General features: G+C 44.8%; 1 protein-coding gene across 2 annotated transcripts; it reads right to left on the reverse strand.

Annotated features, from left to right (window-relative positions):
- Positions 1-7,564: 7,564 nt before the first annotated feature.
- OSR2 (odd-skipped related transciption factor 2) lies at positions 7,565-15,171 on the reverse strand. Of its 2 annotated transcripts, XM_032858618.1 has the most exons (4): positions 14,937-15,171; positions 10,072-10,840; positions 8,910-9,009; positions 7,565-8,137 (listed from the first exon to the last, which is right to left on the reverse strand). In XM_032858618.1, exons 2-4 carry the CDS (start codon positions 10,725-10,727, stop codon positions 7,955-7,957), a joined length of 939 nt encoding a protein of 312 aa, XP_032714509.1. In that variant the 5' UTR covers positions 10,728-10,840; positions 14,937-15,171; the 3' UTR covers positions 7,565-7,954. The 2 variants fall into 2 exon arrangements, with proteins under 2 accessions (XP_032714509.1, XP_032714508.1); XM_032858617.1 differs by lacking the exon at positions 14,937-15,171 and having other exon boundaries at positions 7,565-8,055; positions 10,072-10,827.
- Positions 15,172-17,513: the final 2,342 nt, after the last annotated feature.

Genomic DNA, 17,513 nt, shown 5'->3' on the forward strand with positions numbered 1-17,513 from the left:
CTTGGACTTTATATTAAACAGCTACTATATTTCAACAGATATTTCCTCATTCAATCAACATTAAAATACAATAAAAACTATGAGAGCATTTGTATTACCTACTTAATGTAGTTTCTTTTTCCTAGATTATTATTTTTTTGTTGTTGTTTAAATAAAGGACACAGGGCAAGAACAGTACAGTTTCACTGGGAAGTTTACCTTGGTAAAAAGACAGGAGCTATTACATTCTATCTTGTCAATGATCCATGGATAATGGGTCACCAGGGGATTTAAGAACTGTATCTTTCAGTTCTTGCCAGGGAGGTATATCAGTGTGCACTGATGTGAACCATAATATGACACACCTTGAAGAATCTTCAAAACCCTCAGGCACTCTCTCAGCTGCTGTCATGAAGATATGGGACTACAGGTTTGTCAGTTAAGGTTAGCATTTTGTAAATAATTTCAGTAACAGAATAGTTTTCCTATTTCTTATGTTAAATTCTAATGAAAAGAATTAATCCTCAGGCTTAGAAGTCTTTAGACTTTTTTTTCTTTACCTTAGAGGAATATCTACTTATGCTGATATGGGAAAAAAGATCCAATATATATTGTTTTATTTTTAAGTGTGTGTGGGATGGGGAGAAGTTAGCAAAATAGTATTATGTTTTTACATATACACTTGCCTTTGCATATCAACAGCAAAATATCCAGAAAGACATACCAAAAATTACCTCTGGGGAATGGAACTAAGAGGGTCATTAGTGGGTGTGAGGAAATAAGAGACTTCTGCTTTCTATACTTCTATATTGTTTGAATTTTTTTACAATAAGCACGATTGTTTTCATCAACTGAAAACTATAAAGAAATATGTCTTCTTTTCAACGAAGAAACTTTACTCTCAACCAACAGTCACCTGAAGAGCCCCTAAAATTTCAGAAGTTTTAGAAAACAGATGCTATGACAGTTTGAAGTAGAAATTAATTTGTAAACCTACATTATTTTTACTTGGTTAATAACATTTTATGGGAGAGAAATGATATGATTTCTTGGCATTTTCTAGCTTTTGTGAAGTAAAATACTTATCTATCAATGCATTTATGCTTACCTCAATGAGAAACATAAATTTTATGAGCTGGAGAAGACCTTATTATGTAGTGCAAACTCTCATTTTACAGGTAAGAAACTGAGTCTTGAAGACGTTAAATGTTTTGTCCAAAAACAATTCCAGACCTTAAAAAAATTAAGTCCATCTTCTGACTTCGTGTCCATAGCTCCTTCCATCATAAAATGGCTACCTGCTTTGAAATTGAAGTGTAATAATAATATAAATAATCTAAAAAACTACTTTGTTTAGCTCTGATCTTAAAACCAGCACAAACACACACCTCAGCAGAAGCATTACTCATAGCAAATTAATGTTCTTTGTACAGAAGCTGAAGTAACAAGTCATTCGGTGACGATATTTCAATCTACTAATGGAAAAGAGAATCATTTTTACCTCTTGGTGATTTTCTCATCTTTTTTTTTTTTTTAAAGATTTTATTTATTTATTTGACAGAGAGAGATCACAAGTAGGCAGAGAGGCACGCAGAGAGAGAGAGAGAGAGAGAGAGGGAAGCAGGCTCCCTGCTGAGCAGAGAGCCCGATGCGGGACTCGATCCCAGGACCCTGAGATCATGACCTGAGCTGAAGGCAGCGGCTTAACCCACTGAGCCACCCAGGCGCCCCTTGGTGATTTTCTCATCTTAATGGATCATTACATTCTCTTTATTCTCCTGCCTCTTTAAATTAGCAAGTGGATTAAGAGAACAAAGAAGAACAAAGATATAAAATACCAAAGCCAAAGATGTCTATTAATGTGAAAAAGAAAAATCTAATTTGGAGACAGCAACAATAGAAAAGAAAAGTACATAGAGAGACCATGGAAAAGTAATAAGAATCAAGGCAGAGGAGAATTTCACCACTTCAAGGACAGTGAGTAAATAAGTAAAGAAAAGTGGGTTGAAATTTGTTTTATGTTTATTACGGTAGGCACACAGTAAATGGCTGATGGATAAGATAAAGGGAATGATGGTGTCAAAGGCTAAGGCAGAAGTTCTCAGTCAACGTTACACATAAGAACTACCTGAAGGCTTTGTTTAAAACTAGAGTCCTGAGTCTTTATCACCAGGAATTCCAAGTCATCCACTGGATTAGGAGAGCCCAGAAACAAGTACCCTGGAAAATTGTAATGATCACACCTGGAGGAACATTGAGCCAGAATTATTAACACTCTCACAAGGAAGAAAACAACCAACCAGAGTACAGAAACCTAAAGAAGAGAAGAGAAACAACAGGAAAAAGAGTTTTGAATAGAAATCAAAGAAGAAAGAAAAGGAACTAGAAAGTAAGGATGTAAATAAAGTAAAGAAATGGTTTAGAAGAAGTAAGAGGGTATATGCGGTTGTGTGTGAAAGGAGACAAGCAAAGGAGCTGGTCAGAGGCAATGAAGCAAGATGAAAAAAAATAGTGGGGAAACAAAGAATTTATCTTGAATTTTAAAAAATAATGTTTATGACCCTTTCCTTTAGAAAATTAACACATGCCTACTGTGGGAGAGTTGAAAAGAAAAGGAGAAGAAAACCACACCCTTAGTTTTTTACTCACGAATAACTGCTATTAACAATTTGGTGTATTTTCTATTAGTTTTTATTTCCGCTTAGATTTTTCAAGATTTTGTTTATATAGTTTGGGTAATATTGTATATGCCACCAAATACCCTTCTGTTATAACATAAGCATCCCCTAACATAAGATTATCAACAGAAACTTCATTTTTAACATCTGCTTAATATTTGCAATACTCAGTTCTCCTTTCTTACTTGCTAACAGAACTCAGGTTTGTTGTTTTGTTTTGTTTTTTGTTTTGTTTTGTTTTGTTTTTTTCAGGCAGTCAAGGGCTTCAGGGAAGGCTGGCTCCATTTCTATGCTTAGAAGATGACTTTTATTTAGTCTAAATCAATCATAGGATAATTCTATTGTCCTTGTCAGTAACCGGCTGAGGGAGGAGCAGGCTGACCTAATTTTGACCAATAAGCTATGAGGGCAAGTCTACAGGTTGGATTTTTTAAAACTATTTTATTGATTTATTTTGAGAGACAGAGCGAGAGAGAGAAAACGAGTGAGGGGAAGGGACGGAGGGAGAGGAAGAAGTAGACACACACATACACACACACACACACACACACACACACACACACACTGAGTGGGGAGACAGATAGAGGCTCAATTCCAGGACCCCGGATCAAGACCCGAGCGAGCAGAAGGCAGATGCTTAACCTACTGAGCCACCCAGGCAACCCTACAGGTTGGATTTATGCCAGATCCTTAGTTCTGAAAAAGTGATACAAGGAACAGATAAATCCTTTTTCTGCCCATGAAGTGTCTGTGAAAAGGAAGCACTAGAACGGGTGGTTGGAGCTGTTGGAACTATCTCGTGGCCATGAAGGGAGGCAGTTTACACACAAAGATGGAAGACAAGAGAAGTAAGAACTGGGCTCTGGATGATCTTGTCACTCCAATTAATTATACATCTCTGGACCCATCCTTGAGACTTCTTGTAATGTCAGAAAATAAATCCCCTATTGTGTAAGCCCCCTTTAGTCAGACTCTCTGTTTGCAATAGAAAGTTATACATAATAGTGGAGTATATGCCTAGTGTATAACTAGTATAATGCTATACATAATGGATACAGCATTATAATTTACCCAACAGTTTCCTATGTAGGCTATTTGTGTTACTTACAGTTTTTCACTATCATTTGTTGCCTTGGATAGTTATATAGAAAAAGTTATATAGCTTAGATGATAACACAATTTGTGTTGAGGGGGTCAAGCAATAAAGAAACAGGAATGAACTTGAAATAGCTCAGGTCATCAAAGCTGAATCATTCTGAATCTCCACTCCCTTTATTGCTCATTGCTGTCAGCAGAAGCGGCTGTCAGTGGAAAGTTACATTTCTGAAGAAAAAATTGGGAAATACAGTCTCAACATAATATATTAATAAAGGTGAACACAAATAATCCTCCAAAATACAGAAGTTATTCCTGTTCGCAATGTTATATGGTTTCATCAATTTTTTTTGTCTTTTATTATTATTATAATAATATGAAAATTACTTTGGAAATAGGAAAGTTAGCCCGTTATGCCATGGCAATACCCTTCTTGTATTAAAATTTGCTGTAGTTTCTCTTCTGTTTAATCCAAATGCATATAGTCTATCATGTTGACAGTATTCAAGAAGTAATGTCCTAAGTGTCTTCAGAATTAAAACTAGGGCCAGGGTACCTGACCGAACATGACTTAAGTGAAAAGGTTCAATGTCTATGCTAACATCTGACAAATGAACAGTAGAAGAAACTCCCAGTATATGTTTCTGATTTCATCGCTAGTAGTGACCAGGCCTATTTATAATTGAAAATTTTAGATTTGTTTGCTTTTTAAACATCTACTTGTCTTAGAGTTAAATTTTGGAAAGCTTCCTCATGTAAAAAGAGGATATGCCTGCGCAAAATAGCAATTTTAATTACTGCAATTAATTATAAAGCACTAGTACTCTGAAGACCTACATTTCAATACTAGCATCAATAAGTGCTCCTAACACACATTCATAATTTCACATTAGTAATTGATTACAATATAATAAATTTTAGATGTTATTTTTTAAAATCTCACACATGGATTGCAAAATAAGATTAAAGTCACAGCTCAATACTTAACTGCTGTACATGAAGTTCTTCAGCATTGTGGTTATGACTCGTGATATTTCCCATTCCTGGTCTCCAGCCAGGAGTATTGATTCATGAGTTGACCATGGTAGATGGTGTAAGGAAAACACAGGCTAATCTAAAACTCAAATAATGACTCTTCTCTAAACCAAACCAAACCAAACCAAAACAAAACAAAACAAAACAAAAACCCACCAAAAGAACCCTCAGTAGATTAATTTCATAAGCTACCAGATACCATTTCCCTTATGATACATTATAAGTTTTTCTCACTTAAGATTCATTTCCTGCGTACTTGAACATTCTAAAGAAGAAAACAAAACTCTGAATTTGGAGAGGAAGGAGCCCACTGTTCAAAAGTTCCCCTGAGATCATGACGACTTGTGGAAAGAGCGTGTTCACTTAGATCACTTTCTAAGTCTAGATGGATGCTGGCTATAAGAGAGCAGATTGAAGGGAGCTATTAAATTAAGCCCTGTTATAGATTTTTTAGAAGATTTTATTTTTTTATTTGGGAGAGAGAGCACCAGTTGAGGGGAGGGATAGAGGGAGAGAAGGAAGCAGACTTCCCGCTGATCAGGAGCCCCAAGTGGGGCTCCATCCCAGGACCCTGGGATCATGACCTGAGCTGAAGGCAGACACACTTAACTGACTGAGCCACCCAGGCAACCCTAGATGTTTAAGTTATCTAACTAGTCAAGATTCTAAAAGGTGTATTTGTTAAATTAATGACGGTATAAACAAATTCATGTTAACTTTTGAAATAGTGTGTATCTGGGAATAAGGAACTGCTTTCTCCAATTTATTTTTTCCTCATTCACTTCGGATTCCCATTTTTTCAACTAAAATAAATGCAGAGGAACCGTATTCTGGTTATTCTGATGTACATGTCCTTGTGACAGTGACTTCACGGATATGCCTGAGCTTGATAGCGAGCAGGGGTCTTTGATAATTGGACTGAACCCTGTGCAATGGAACTCTGCAGCGTGTAGTCAGTTGGGGTGGGTGGGGAAGCGAGACTGACTACATGGAAAATGCCTGCAGGATTAGGGGAGCTCTAGGGACAGTCAATGTGTAACCCTGCCCTAAAGTATTCAGATCTTCTGCGCCAAGGTGGGCAGGATCTTGAGAGAGTAGAGGTAGGGAGGTCACTGAGTTAATTCTGTACAAACACAAGAAAACAAACAAGAATTTCAGTCCTCTAAATACCACACACACATGCACCCTCACACTCCTTCCCTGCTCCCTCTCCTCGGTGAAGGTCTGGGCCCATCCCATGTTGAGAAATGCATTTGTGTGAGCATTAGACACACAGGCTTGGTGAGTGGACACTTTGTTGGAAAGAATACATCTCTCATGAGAAGCAGAAGTGACTTCCAGCCAGCTCCCCTGAGAACAGAGTAAGCATTGAATCTGGAACACTTTTTGAAATCTCTTTGTAAGTTGTACTGAAAAAGGCACTGGTGAAAAATTTGTGGAGTCTAGTCCTTAAATCCCCATGTACCGGGGTGCCTGGGTAGCTCAGTTGGTTAAAGCCTCTGCCTTTGGCTCAGGTCATGGTCTCAGGGTCCTGGGATCAAGCCCCACATTGGGCTCTCTGCTCAGTGGGGAGCCTGCTTCCTCCTCTCTCTCTCTCTCTCTCTCTCTCTGTCAGCCTTTCTGCCTACTTGTGATCTCTCTGTCAAATAAATAAATAAAAATCTTAAAAAAAAAAAAAAGTAAATCCCCAGGTACCGTTCTGGAGAATTCTAAAGTACAAACATAGGACGTGTTACCCTAAACATAAACATGCCATCCAACACAAATATAAAAATGAAAAAAAAAAATCCGAGAGTACCTAATTCACCCTTTTGTTCAGTATTAAGCCTGTGAGTACCTACTAGGCTACTGGGCCACGGGTTCCTCTGATGTTCTTCCTTTAATTCTAGTTATTTCCCTTCCAGCCTCTGCCTAGTACTACAGTTTATCTGTGTCCAAAACCTTCCACCTAAATCCTATCCAGGTTGTCTGTCATGATATTAGTGTCACATTCCCCAGGAACCATCTGGGAAAGGTTGAAATGCCTCAGAAGATTATTATATGCTTGCCATGAGTTCTATACAGAGTACCTATACTTCTGGCATTTTCCCAGGGGTTGAAGGCCAACCAGTGACAAGAGACTTTGCAAGTGACCCAACTCACTTTGCTTTGCAGAGAATGCTGAACCTTCTAGAAGAAAGCATCTCCATCCTAGGAAAAAAATATTTTCACAGCTAAGTAGTTCCTCTTTTCTCCTCTTATCTGCTATCTTCTGAAGGTTGTACCTTCCTGCATTCTTCTATAGGAGGATTATTAGGCTTCTCTCCTGAAACCAGGATAAAGTCTCTGTCTATAGTGCTAAATCATAGTGTTCAAAGTCTAATGGTAAGAGAAGCTGTCCACCGTAAACTTTGACACTAGGTCAGGGACTTTTCTCACCTTGTGCTTTCAGGCAGGGCAGTCTTGGAGTTGGGTGCTATTAACAATGATCATTATATTGTTTTTATCTGAAGGAATAATCCACAAAGAATTAGAATAAACAAAAGGGAATAAAACCTTAAGGGTATCAATTTTAATATTTTCAAAAAACAAAAATTCCAATTCCAAACCATCTAATTCCAAAATGCCACAATACAGAGAGGGAAGAGCTGAAGCTTCAGTAAAAGAATTGTGAAAAGTCTTACTTTAAAAACTTAGGGATAGAGAACACCCTCTATACTGAATATTGGAGGCATCCTACTCTTCCAGAACCCAGAGGAGAAGCAGCAGTTAAATAGCAAGACACTTTTGCCGAAGTGTTGAAACAAACAAGGAGTTTTATTTTGGAAATACACTCTTTAAAGATAAATTTGGCTTCCATTTTCCATACCTAGGTGCATCCAACAAGATACAAAAACAAACAAAACAACAAAACAAAGACCCACGACATTATGTACAGAGCTCTAAAATGAGCTGTGAATATCTACAAGAACTAGCATATGCTCTTTGTGAAGGGATGTACTTGTGTGGCTTTCTACAGTTCTCAGTCCTCGAGAAGAAGGGTTAACTCCCCGGGGCTGCAGGTGTGGCTGCAGCAGGGGAAGAGCTGGGGTCTGTAAGGGGTTGGGGGGCGCAACCCCTGGGTGGGAGGCGTGGAGAGGTGTCTGGGGAGGGGAGCAGCGGCGGCATGGGACACATCCTGGGCTTCTCTAGAAGTCCTGCCGCGGGGTGTGAGTCAGGCTGTGCCGCCGCAGATCACAGTTTCGCCTGAACACTTTGCCGCACTGCTCGCAGCTGTAGGGCTTGATGTCTGTATGGGTGAGAAGGTGAGTTTTCAGATTACTTCTCTGATTAAAGGTTCTTCCACATGTGGGACATTTGTGTGGAGATTCCTGTTCAGATGTGAAGCAAGCAAAGGATTAATCCTTCACACCACCACCGCACCCTTCTCAATAGTTTCTGTCTTATCGGTATCACAAGCGTTAACATAACACACGCACCACAACAAAAGAGAGGACTTGCAGGAACAAATCTGGCTCCTAATCCTCCAATCTCAAAAACACACGCGCAGGCACACACAAGGGCCCCGATTACACTGATAACTGCTGGTGGCCACCCCGGTGGGCTTTGTGATTTCCAGGTCTTTACATTTCATCACCGTGTCACAGGCAGGAAAAGGAGGAAGGAAAAACTCTAATCCTCTCTTAAGGAATGACATTCTCCCAGGCAATAAGGCTCCTCTTTGCTGGAAAATTAAACTATTCCTCAATGTTCAGAAAACTACAAATTATGAGGCCCCTGGGAGAAAGAGCATATGGGATTTCACCATGCCTCCATTATCAAAATTACCTTTATTTCCTCCCAAACACGAAAGCTTTAAATGCAGGGCAGATCAGATGGGGAAAAAAATTAATTCTAAAATTAGGATTTAGAATACAGAGAATGGCCTTTTCTTTAAGAAAAATATAATCATGTTTTGTGTTAAGTAAGATTAACTTTGGGGGGGGGATTATAAAAAAGTTGAGTGCTGTTTTCCCCACCTAGAAAACTAAATCTAAACAGAGCCTTTTAAGAGAAAGAGCCTGCCACGAAACACCTTTGTAAGGAGAAAAAAAATCATAAAACAAAACCAGCCATTGTCTTTAAACAAGAAAACAAACTTACCTGCATGTGTAAAGTTTTGTGAACTGCTAGAGTTCTAGACTGACAAAATCCTTTCCCACACTCCTGACATTTGAAAGGTTTTTCTTTGGAATGGATATACCTGTAAATCAATATAAGGTTTCATTGAAATGGTTTTATGACCACGGTGAGGAGTTTCTTTTGACAGTTACTTAAGAGGAAGTTGTGAAAAGACAAAAGAAACGGGAGTCCCATTATTTATGTTTTCAGATTGTGTTTTTTACCCCCTGTGTAATTCTGTTTATGGTTAACCTCAACTAACAGATTCTTCCAAACATTCACCGGAGGCTGGCTTTATCTACACTTGATCGCCCTCTCTGGCTGTATTCTGGAGCTCAAAATCCTGCTGAATGTGTCCTTCCTGGTCTCTTCGGCTTTCTTTGGTACTTAAACTGGCCAAATCAGGACGTTAGGCAAGGTCGAATTCAGGGCAACTGATTTTAGCAAATCCCTAAATAGCCATGGAAGATCCCAACAGAAGTCCTAACCCTGTGGAACAGCAGGCAGAGTCCAGAGAGAAGATAAACCAGCCCTTCTTCTGGGAGGTTTTCACCCGATGAAAACACTTACGTTATAGTATTTCTTCAGTTGCCGTTTAGGAATGCAGAGTTTAAGGTCGTGGAAGGGTTGTGGGGAGCTGTTTCTAAATTCAGTGATCTCAAGACCCTCATAAATAAAATAAAGTTTGCCTTGGCAGGCTCTGGGGTGCCTCTGGGCGTGGGGAGACAGTGAAGGGACAGAACCCCGTGAAGGTGGCCTGAGAGCATTAGAAATGGTCTGACTGCAACCCGGACTAATACCCACCATGGGGAGGTCTTTGGGGTCCCTGGGCTGTACCCGCTCCACCTCCCCAACAGCAACTGGGAGAAAACTGGGAAACAGATCTCAGGACCAAGGCTAACCCACAAGATTGCAACTGCCCAAGGATGAGAAAAGGCCCTCCCGCATTCCAAACAAGGACGCCGGTAAGAGACGGCAGGGAGAAGGTAAAGGTTGGGGGTTAGTTGTAGCTGGCCGGGGAGGGCCTTTGGGGATATAGTCTAGTTCAGAGGGGATTTTAGTGACCCCTGGAATGTCTCTCAGGACTCAGTACTCTGGACAAAGTCCTTTTCCCTTCCGAGGCCAACCTCTTTCCCCACCTCACCTGTGATCCCGCAGGTGATCTTGCCTCCGGAAGGCCTTGTGGCAGATGTCACACGTGTATGGCCTCTCATCCGTGTGGGTCCTCTCGTGGATGAGCAAGTTGTAGGATTTGGTAAAGTGTCTGCCGCAAAACTTGCAGATAAACTCTTTTTTCGTTTTGGAGGGCAACCTCCCTCGGGAGGGCTTTCTGTCCGGAGTCAATTTACTGAGCCCCGAGATGGGGCTACCCAGCCCCGGGCTCAGCTTGGTCAGGTCTCCCATCTTAGGGGGATCCTCTTGCGTGGCGGCCACCGCCAAGTTGGCAAAGTCAAAACGGGGCCGGTCCTTGTGCAGGGCTGGGAGGACGTGGGCAATGGCTCCCTGCTTGGGGTGGAAGAGGTGGGTGGTAAAGGGCAGAGCCGGGAAAGGGAATCGTGCGTCCACGAGGCCCTGCGCCGCCGCCATCTCGGTGATGGTGGAGCGGGTGATCTCGTGCACGTTGGGGTACCCCAGTGTCCAGTGGTTCATGTGCATGGTCTGCACGGCGCTGAGACCGTACAGGCCCTGCAGGTGGTCCACCGCGGCGGGGAAGGTGTTCACGGCCTGCAGGAAGGAGTAATTGGTGAGCTGCAGCGACGGGTGGAGTGGGATGGGCGCCGGCAGGGCCTTGCTCCCCATTCTCCCGGCTGTTGGGGGGCGGAGGGAACCGCCCCTTTCTTCCAGGACTCGGAGGCAGGTGGGCGTGGGGCTCCGGTGAAAACCCAGAGAGGCAACAGCACGCAGAGCAAACCCTAAAAATGGCAGGGGAAGAGAGGGAGAGTTGTGACTATTATCTAAGCCCCCTGGGCCCACCCTTTGGTGCCAAGGGTTACCACACCTTCCTTCAAAGTCTTCCTCCCCACTCTACTCCAGGGTCCCCAAAAGGAGTGGTGAGGGAACGGCAAGAGTGCCTGCCAGGCGAGTCTGCACCGAGCTCGGCCCCGGGGCCAGGGTGTCAGACGCGGCAGGAAGTGGCCTTCTGGCGAGCGGGTGTCCCGCGCCCCAGCAGCCTTTATGTGGGCGCCCACAGGAAGGTCGGAATGCCAGCACGCAAGGAACGGAAGACCCGGGCCTCAGGAGAAAGAAAGGTGGGGGGGGGGGGACGGGGGAGGAGTCCTGCAGCAGAAGCAGCACCCACTTCACCCCAACCACCCCACCCTGTGCGGAGAAGCTCGGGCAAATCCGACGGCCGAGACGCCAGCACCTGCAGGCCTGCGGCCGAGTGTCTGTTGCCGGGGTGCTTCCGAGCTCCCCGGGGAACGACGCGGAGGGTCCCTCCTAGCCGCGGTGCGGCTGCTCCTCCTGCGGCGCCCCCAGCCCGCTGCCCCGCCCCGTGGTCGCCTTTCCCGCGCTTACCCCCGCCACGCCGCGGGTGCCAGAGGGTACCCCCTGTGCGCTCTGTGCTGCAGGGCCCTCGGGCCCTCGGAGGGGCCAGTCTCGCCCCGCGCTGACCTCGGAGGTTTTCTTTTTCCTTCCCCTGCCTCAGTCCCATTTATCAGCGGTGACGGGCCGCAGGAAAGAAAAGTGACACCTCGGGGGCCGGGTTCAGCCTGGAATTGCCCCCTCCTCCTTCCCAGGGGCCGTTCCCTCCCACCCCCCACCAAGATCCCTTCCAGATGGTTCAGTCTCCCAGGGGGTGAGTTGCGGTGGTGGGGAATAGGGGTGGGTGGGCGGAGAACCTCCCTGAGGCCCGAACCCCTTCTCCCAGACTGAGCGCCAAGCTCTCCGGAGGCCGGAGAGGCTTCCCAGCCTGGCATTAGGAGCCGCTCCTGCACAGGCGAGGCCTCCGGGGAAGAGCAGAGAGGAGTGGAGGGGAGAGTAGGCTCCCTGAGGAGGCACAGGAAAGGGGCATCCGGTGAGCCACAGCGATAGTTCGAGCAGGTACAATGCGTCTTCGACCGCCAGGAGGAGGGTCGTTTATCTGCTCGGAGACGTGGGCAGCCTGGGGCCTAAGCAGAGTGCAAGCACTCGCATCTCTCTGCCCCCCAAATAACAACAGAGAGGTCTGATTTCAGACCCAGGTTCCCCAGGACACCTCACCTGCATTCAGGGTGGGCCCACCTTTGCCCACTTCAGCTGCCTTTTAGCAATGGTTCTGCCAGCGCTGCCGACCTGGGCCTTGCTTCTGAGGGCAGCTCCCCAGGTGCGGGACTCACAGCTAAGTGCTTTCTCTGGAAAGGGGCCGGCAGGCCGGTTAGAGCCAACGGCCTTTCAGTCTGGCTTTTGAACCCAGCGGGAAGCTGGGAAGGTTTGTCCAGTCTCTAACCCTCATCACCTACCCCTTTACATGTCTGAATCTTCTATAGGGCGCTGTGAAGTGTTGCCCGGGGCTCCTAGGGCTGACTTGGGGGACCGTGCTAATGACACAGCGCTCTGACAAAGCAGAATTTGGTAGTCTCAGTGAGGCTCACATCTTCTCTCCCTCCTCTTCTGTTTGGAATGCTCAGAGACTGGGGTTTATTAATGAACCGCTTCTGCCTGGTGGTATTTGGTCTGGGAGTTCAGACTGGGAGTTAATGAGAGGTGTGTAACAGTCAGAGGGGCTCAGTCGGACCATTCAACCGAAACTGTAAACCTCCATTAGTAATAAACTTTCCCACCACAAATCACGATTCATTTTTGTTCAGTGGCAACCCTCAAGCCCTCCTAGAAAGGCAGGGGAAAAAAAGGTACCAACATTCCTGGTAATCTATCTGTTTATTTCCTCTTCCATCAAAAATAATAAGTTATGCTTTTATTTCCTTCTTTTTGTGTAATGAGGATTTTCCAGAGAGTCAAAATATTATCTTCTCCCTAGAGTTAAAAAGTGGTCTCCCCCATAGAGAGGAAACTGAAATTAATATTTGGGTGTATTCCCAGGCTAGATTTCTTAGAAATAAATACAGGAGGCAAAGTATGACTCCTACCTCTGTTATGGGGGGGTGGGGAGAGAGGGTGTCAATTGGAGGACTATCCCACCTGTGATCTCCATTTTACGTGCACAAAGTGAAATCTGCCCTAAACGTTACATGTTAATTCTGCCAGCAGAAATTTGAGTGCCATCTCCCTTCCCTTTTCTTCAAATGGTTTATAACACAAAAATTAGCAACTCTATTACAGTTCAGCTCAAAGTGGCACAAAAGTGTATCTCATAGTAAGTTCTCATTTTAATTTGCAAGACAGAGATCTTCTTCATAGAGGAACAGCAAACCATTGGTGACTTCACCGCTTTTAGAAATAGAACAACTCTAAATATTCACCAAACACTTTTGCCATAAATAATTACAGAATTTAGATTTCCACTCTTCCACTGAGTTGCTGGAAATGTATGTCAAAAGATATTTTAAGTCCATGCAAAAGATCTAAAGTACTTTCGTTTTGTCTAGAGTTGAGCATGTAATTCCCACACTGAGTTTCAGGCAATAACAGCAGTCATCATCCTTTGCTGTCAATTCTCCGCTACCCCTTTTCGGACCATTGGTTACTTTTAATTTTACAAGGAAAGAACCAATGAAGACATTAATATTTCGGTGGAACTGAGACTAGTTTTCTTTCATCAGTCTTCTTCACAGGGATTTCCAGGCATGTACAGAAGTTTTGTAAAATTTAGTTCACTGGTTGTCAACAAGTTAAAAAAAAAGTGTACATAACTAATTTCAGTTCAGTGAAGCTTTCAAAACATTGGAGAAAAAAAAAGGTACGCGGTAATTTGATAGAGTATTGCTCTTTGGTAATGCTGTTATTACACTGAGTTGTCTAAAAATAATATACAGTCAGGGGTCATCTGCTAAAACCTGTGTGTTGGTGTGAGAGAAATGACTGATGGATCCATAGACTCGCTGAATTTCAGCCCAAGCCACGGTGGAATGTTGCATAAATCAGAGCGAAAGTCTTAGTAGATATAAGGAGATCATTTAAAAAGCAATAATGATGGCCAGCTTGGATCAGGTGAACAGAGGAAAACGGCCGCGAAGTTCCTGCCCCTTCGCAGCGCCTCTGCCTTCCCAAGGAGTTAATTAAATTAAGATGCCTTCCGCATAATCTGGGTTCTGTTTCTCTCAGCTCCCTCGCTCCCCCTGCGTGAGTAATTTTCTAGTTCTGCTCGGGACTGCAGTTCGTTCAACAGAGAAAGTAGCTGTCTGTGCCGTTTCGCTGCGGGAAGCGCCAACCCTCTTTTGTTCTCTGCTAACAGGTAGGGAGACAGATCTCGCGCTCCCTCCACAAACACCTTTTTCTCCCTCCTTCCTGCAACCACCAGTCCTTTCTCTGTAGCTCTTACTCGAGAATCTAAGCGTTTAAACCCCAGGGGAATTTGCCTTCTACATCCCCCCCCCCCATCCTTCGCCCTAGGTCTGGAGGGTAGCAGGGGGAAATCAAAAGGCCAGCAACAAAGTTGGAGAAATTACCTAGGTCTGAACTATTATTACTTCCTTCTTGAAACGCGCGGGCTAGGCAGGCAGTATGAGCCCCGGCGCGTTGGCGCTGCGCTGCGCTGCCACGGTTGCCCCGGGACCGGTGGACCAGGAATACTACGGCCCCGTCGGAAACACCACGGGATCGGGGGGGTTTTATCTCAGCGTACGTCGATCAGCTTTTATAAGAAGCCTTTCTGAATGCTTAGATTAAATGTCGCAAAACAAAACTAAAAACAGTACATAAAAGTGTGTGTCCTTAAGTGTTAGGAGGGAGTGGAGTGCGGGGGATCCGATACAGTGAGAAACACAATGCCCCAAGGTTGCATCCTTATGATTTCTTTTCACAATTTCTGAACGTGCGGCACGCCTGACCGAGAATCTGAGTGTCCCCTGCACCCCCTGCACCCTTTCTTCCTTAAGGCGGCTGCAGCTCCTTCCCAGAGCGGACACTCACCTCCCTCTGAAGGGTCCGCCCGGGCAGTGCCGATCAGACCCGGCCCAGGTGGTGAGGCGCGGAGCTCGGAAAGGTCATGGGGTCCACGCGGGGCAAACTTCTTTTTCCGAGCGGAATCCCGGGAGCCGCGGACATGATCTGGAGGACGGCGAGCAGCAAAAGCGAGAGCGGATCCCAGCCTTCGTCTGGGTCTGTGGACGTGGAGTTGGTAAAGCTCGGGGGTTGTTGGAGCCGAAGCTCAGCGCTCGCCCGGAACCCCGCGCCTCCGCGAGCCTCTCGCCGCCGACTCCGGGTAAGGTCGGAGCCTGCAGTCTCGCAGGGCCATCACCCTCCAGCAGCGAGCACTCCGAGCTCTGTCCCCGCCCGCGTCCCTCCCCAGGCTGCTCGCGGCCAGGAGTCCCGGGCTTTAGTAGCAGCCCCGCCTCCCCTTCGCGCGGGCGTCCTGCGGCAGCGCGGGGCCCACGGAGCCTGGCTCCGCCTCCGCGCCCGGCGCCCGCTAATGGTCCACTCTGTTTACTTGTGTTTGGATAGCAACTGAGTCTTAAAGGCACAGGTTTCCTCGAGGTTTCCCTGCTCCAGAGATGAGCCGAAGGTGACTCAGTTCAAAACTCACACATAAGCAAAGCCCACCCCCTTTTCCTTCTCGGTGCCACTTTTCCTTATACTGTTAGAAACTGAACAGCGGGTTCTCTGCTTCCTGAAGACCCTGCAGAGAAACCCAAAGAGCATTTTGTAGTCTTATTTGACGCTCTCGCCAGATAAATTTCCACATCTTAACACGTTTAATATAACCATATTTTTCGTAAAGTCAATCAGTGCTAGACTGGATTCTCCAAAATGTATCACATTTCCCTCAATTTTAAATACAGCTTTGTACATACTTTTTGTCAATTATGACTATATCTGTAGTCTGCTTTTGTTTGCTGTTTTCAAAACGAAGTTTGTTTTTAGAGGTGACAATTGACTAATTCCGTAATTACTGCAAAGACATACGTGGGATGCCCCAGAAGAAATTTCTTCCAACATTTATGGTTTAATCAGTCAAAGTACATTTTATAAGCAGTAAACCAACTTGGTCAAAGGGTGGGCATCTGCAACCCATTGGCAAACAATAAAGACTCCATCTGGAATGGGTGAAGAACAGTCATTTTAAAATTTTAGGAAAATTCTATTGTAGCTTCTCAAACATGTCCATCTTCATTCCCAATCCAAAACAAAAAAACAAAAACAAAAACAAAAAAGAAACACTTCATTGGTCAGTCAAAGGTAATCGAATGGATACATTTTACAGGTTCTTCTAAAGGCTTGGTCCTGTGGAAGTCTAACTGCAGAACGCACTTCAGCTACGCTGTAAATAGGGTGATCAAGTGACAGAAAGGGAATGACAGAATCATTTAACAGCCTCTTTCCAGATGAGATCTGAGAGAACATTGAGCTAAACTCCCTTCGTCCCAGACGAGTCACCAGAGGGGATTTGCGTTAACCCCTGGCAAGTTCACGCTTTGAGGGGCGCAAATCATCCAGCTAAAATGCTGTACAATATAAGTGTTCCGTCAAAAGATGGTTTTGGATGTGCAGCCCCCAAGGACAATTAAAATAATCTCATCGTGCGGGGTTAGTGGATGAATATAAGCAGAAGACTAAAACTTGTCAAAAGGTTAACCAGTGACTTCTGAGCCAAGCAGAAGCTACGAGATATTATTTTATTAATATACAATTCCTTCTATTTTACTTATGCCCAGATGGATAGAATTTTTCGTTCCTTTGGTAAAAGGTAATACAGGGATTGTAGATCTTTTTTTTTTTTTCCTTTCTTTCCAATTTCAGTTCTCGAAGGTTAAAAAGTGAGCTTGGGATGGAGACCCCAGTGTTTAATATATTTCAATATTTAAATGCTTAAAAAGTAGATTTGACAAACGGTATGGAAGTAGCAGAATGCCTAAGATTTCAGGGGTTTCAAAAAACAAAACAAAACAGGTTTTCCCTATTGGGTTCTGTAGGGGTGCTTTCATTTCAGCGCTCAGTCCTGAGCTCCAACTACCGGGATGCCTGTGGTCCCCTCTCTCTAACCACCTCATTCCTTCCGCAGCTTTTCTCAATTTGGAAAATTTGGAGGGAACTTTCTCTTCTTTCAGATCCCTAGGACACACACTCCCGGGGTGGTGACCTGAAGAGTGTTTCTACGCTTCGTATTTCCTCTTCCAAAGTGGAAGCAACTCCCCAGCGGCAGGTTTCACACCTTCCCACCCTGTACGTGTGTGCGCGAGGAACCGTCTTTTTCCTGCTGGGTGGACAGAATTTCCAACCACGCACGATCTGCACCCTCTTTCCGCAAACCTTCTGAGCCCAGGTTTTTTCATAAACGTGTTTGCCTCGCCCACCCCCGCTTGCCAAGGTCAACAATGGAGTCTGGGCTATGTTGGCCCGAGGGCTGCTGTCGCTTGAAAGGTAGGAAAGAGTCCACGAGTTCCGGGCTTTGGGGCGGGTAGCACCTCTGCAGCCTCCAGGCCCGCACCCGGCAGGTGCGCGCCTCAGGCCCGGACGGAGCCTGAGGCTGAGATCCTCGCGGCACTGTAC

This window comes from Lontra canadensis, unplaced genomic scaffold (assembly GCF_010015895.1).
Source record: "Lontra canadensis isolate GAN:19392208 unplaced genomic scaffold, GSC_riverotter_1.0 scaffold15, whole genome shotgun sequence".
In the NCBI taxonomy this organism is placed as follows: domain Eukaryota; kingdom Metazoa; phylum Chordata; class Mammalia; order Carnivora; family Mustelidae; genus Lontra; species Lontra canadensis.

Bases quoted from the DNA above. Each gene is read 5' to 3' on its own strand.
- OSR2 (XM_032858618.1), bottom strand. From the start codon at position 10,727: ATGGGGAGCAAGGCCCTGCCGGCGCCCATCCCACTCCACCCGTCGCTG. The intron at 9,010-10,071 runs GTGAGGTGGGGA...ATTGATTTACAG, and splicing joins GATCACCTGCGGGATCACAG to GTATATCCATTCCAAAGAAA. The intron at 8,138-8,909 runs GTAAGTTTGTTT...ACATCTGAACAG, and splicing joins ACAAAACTTTACACATGCAG to GAATCTCCACACAAATGTCC.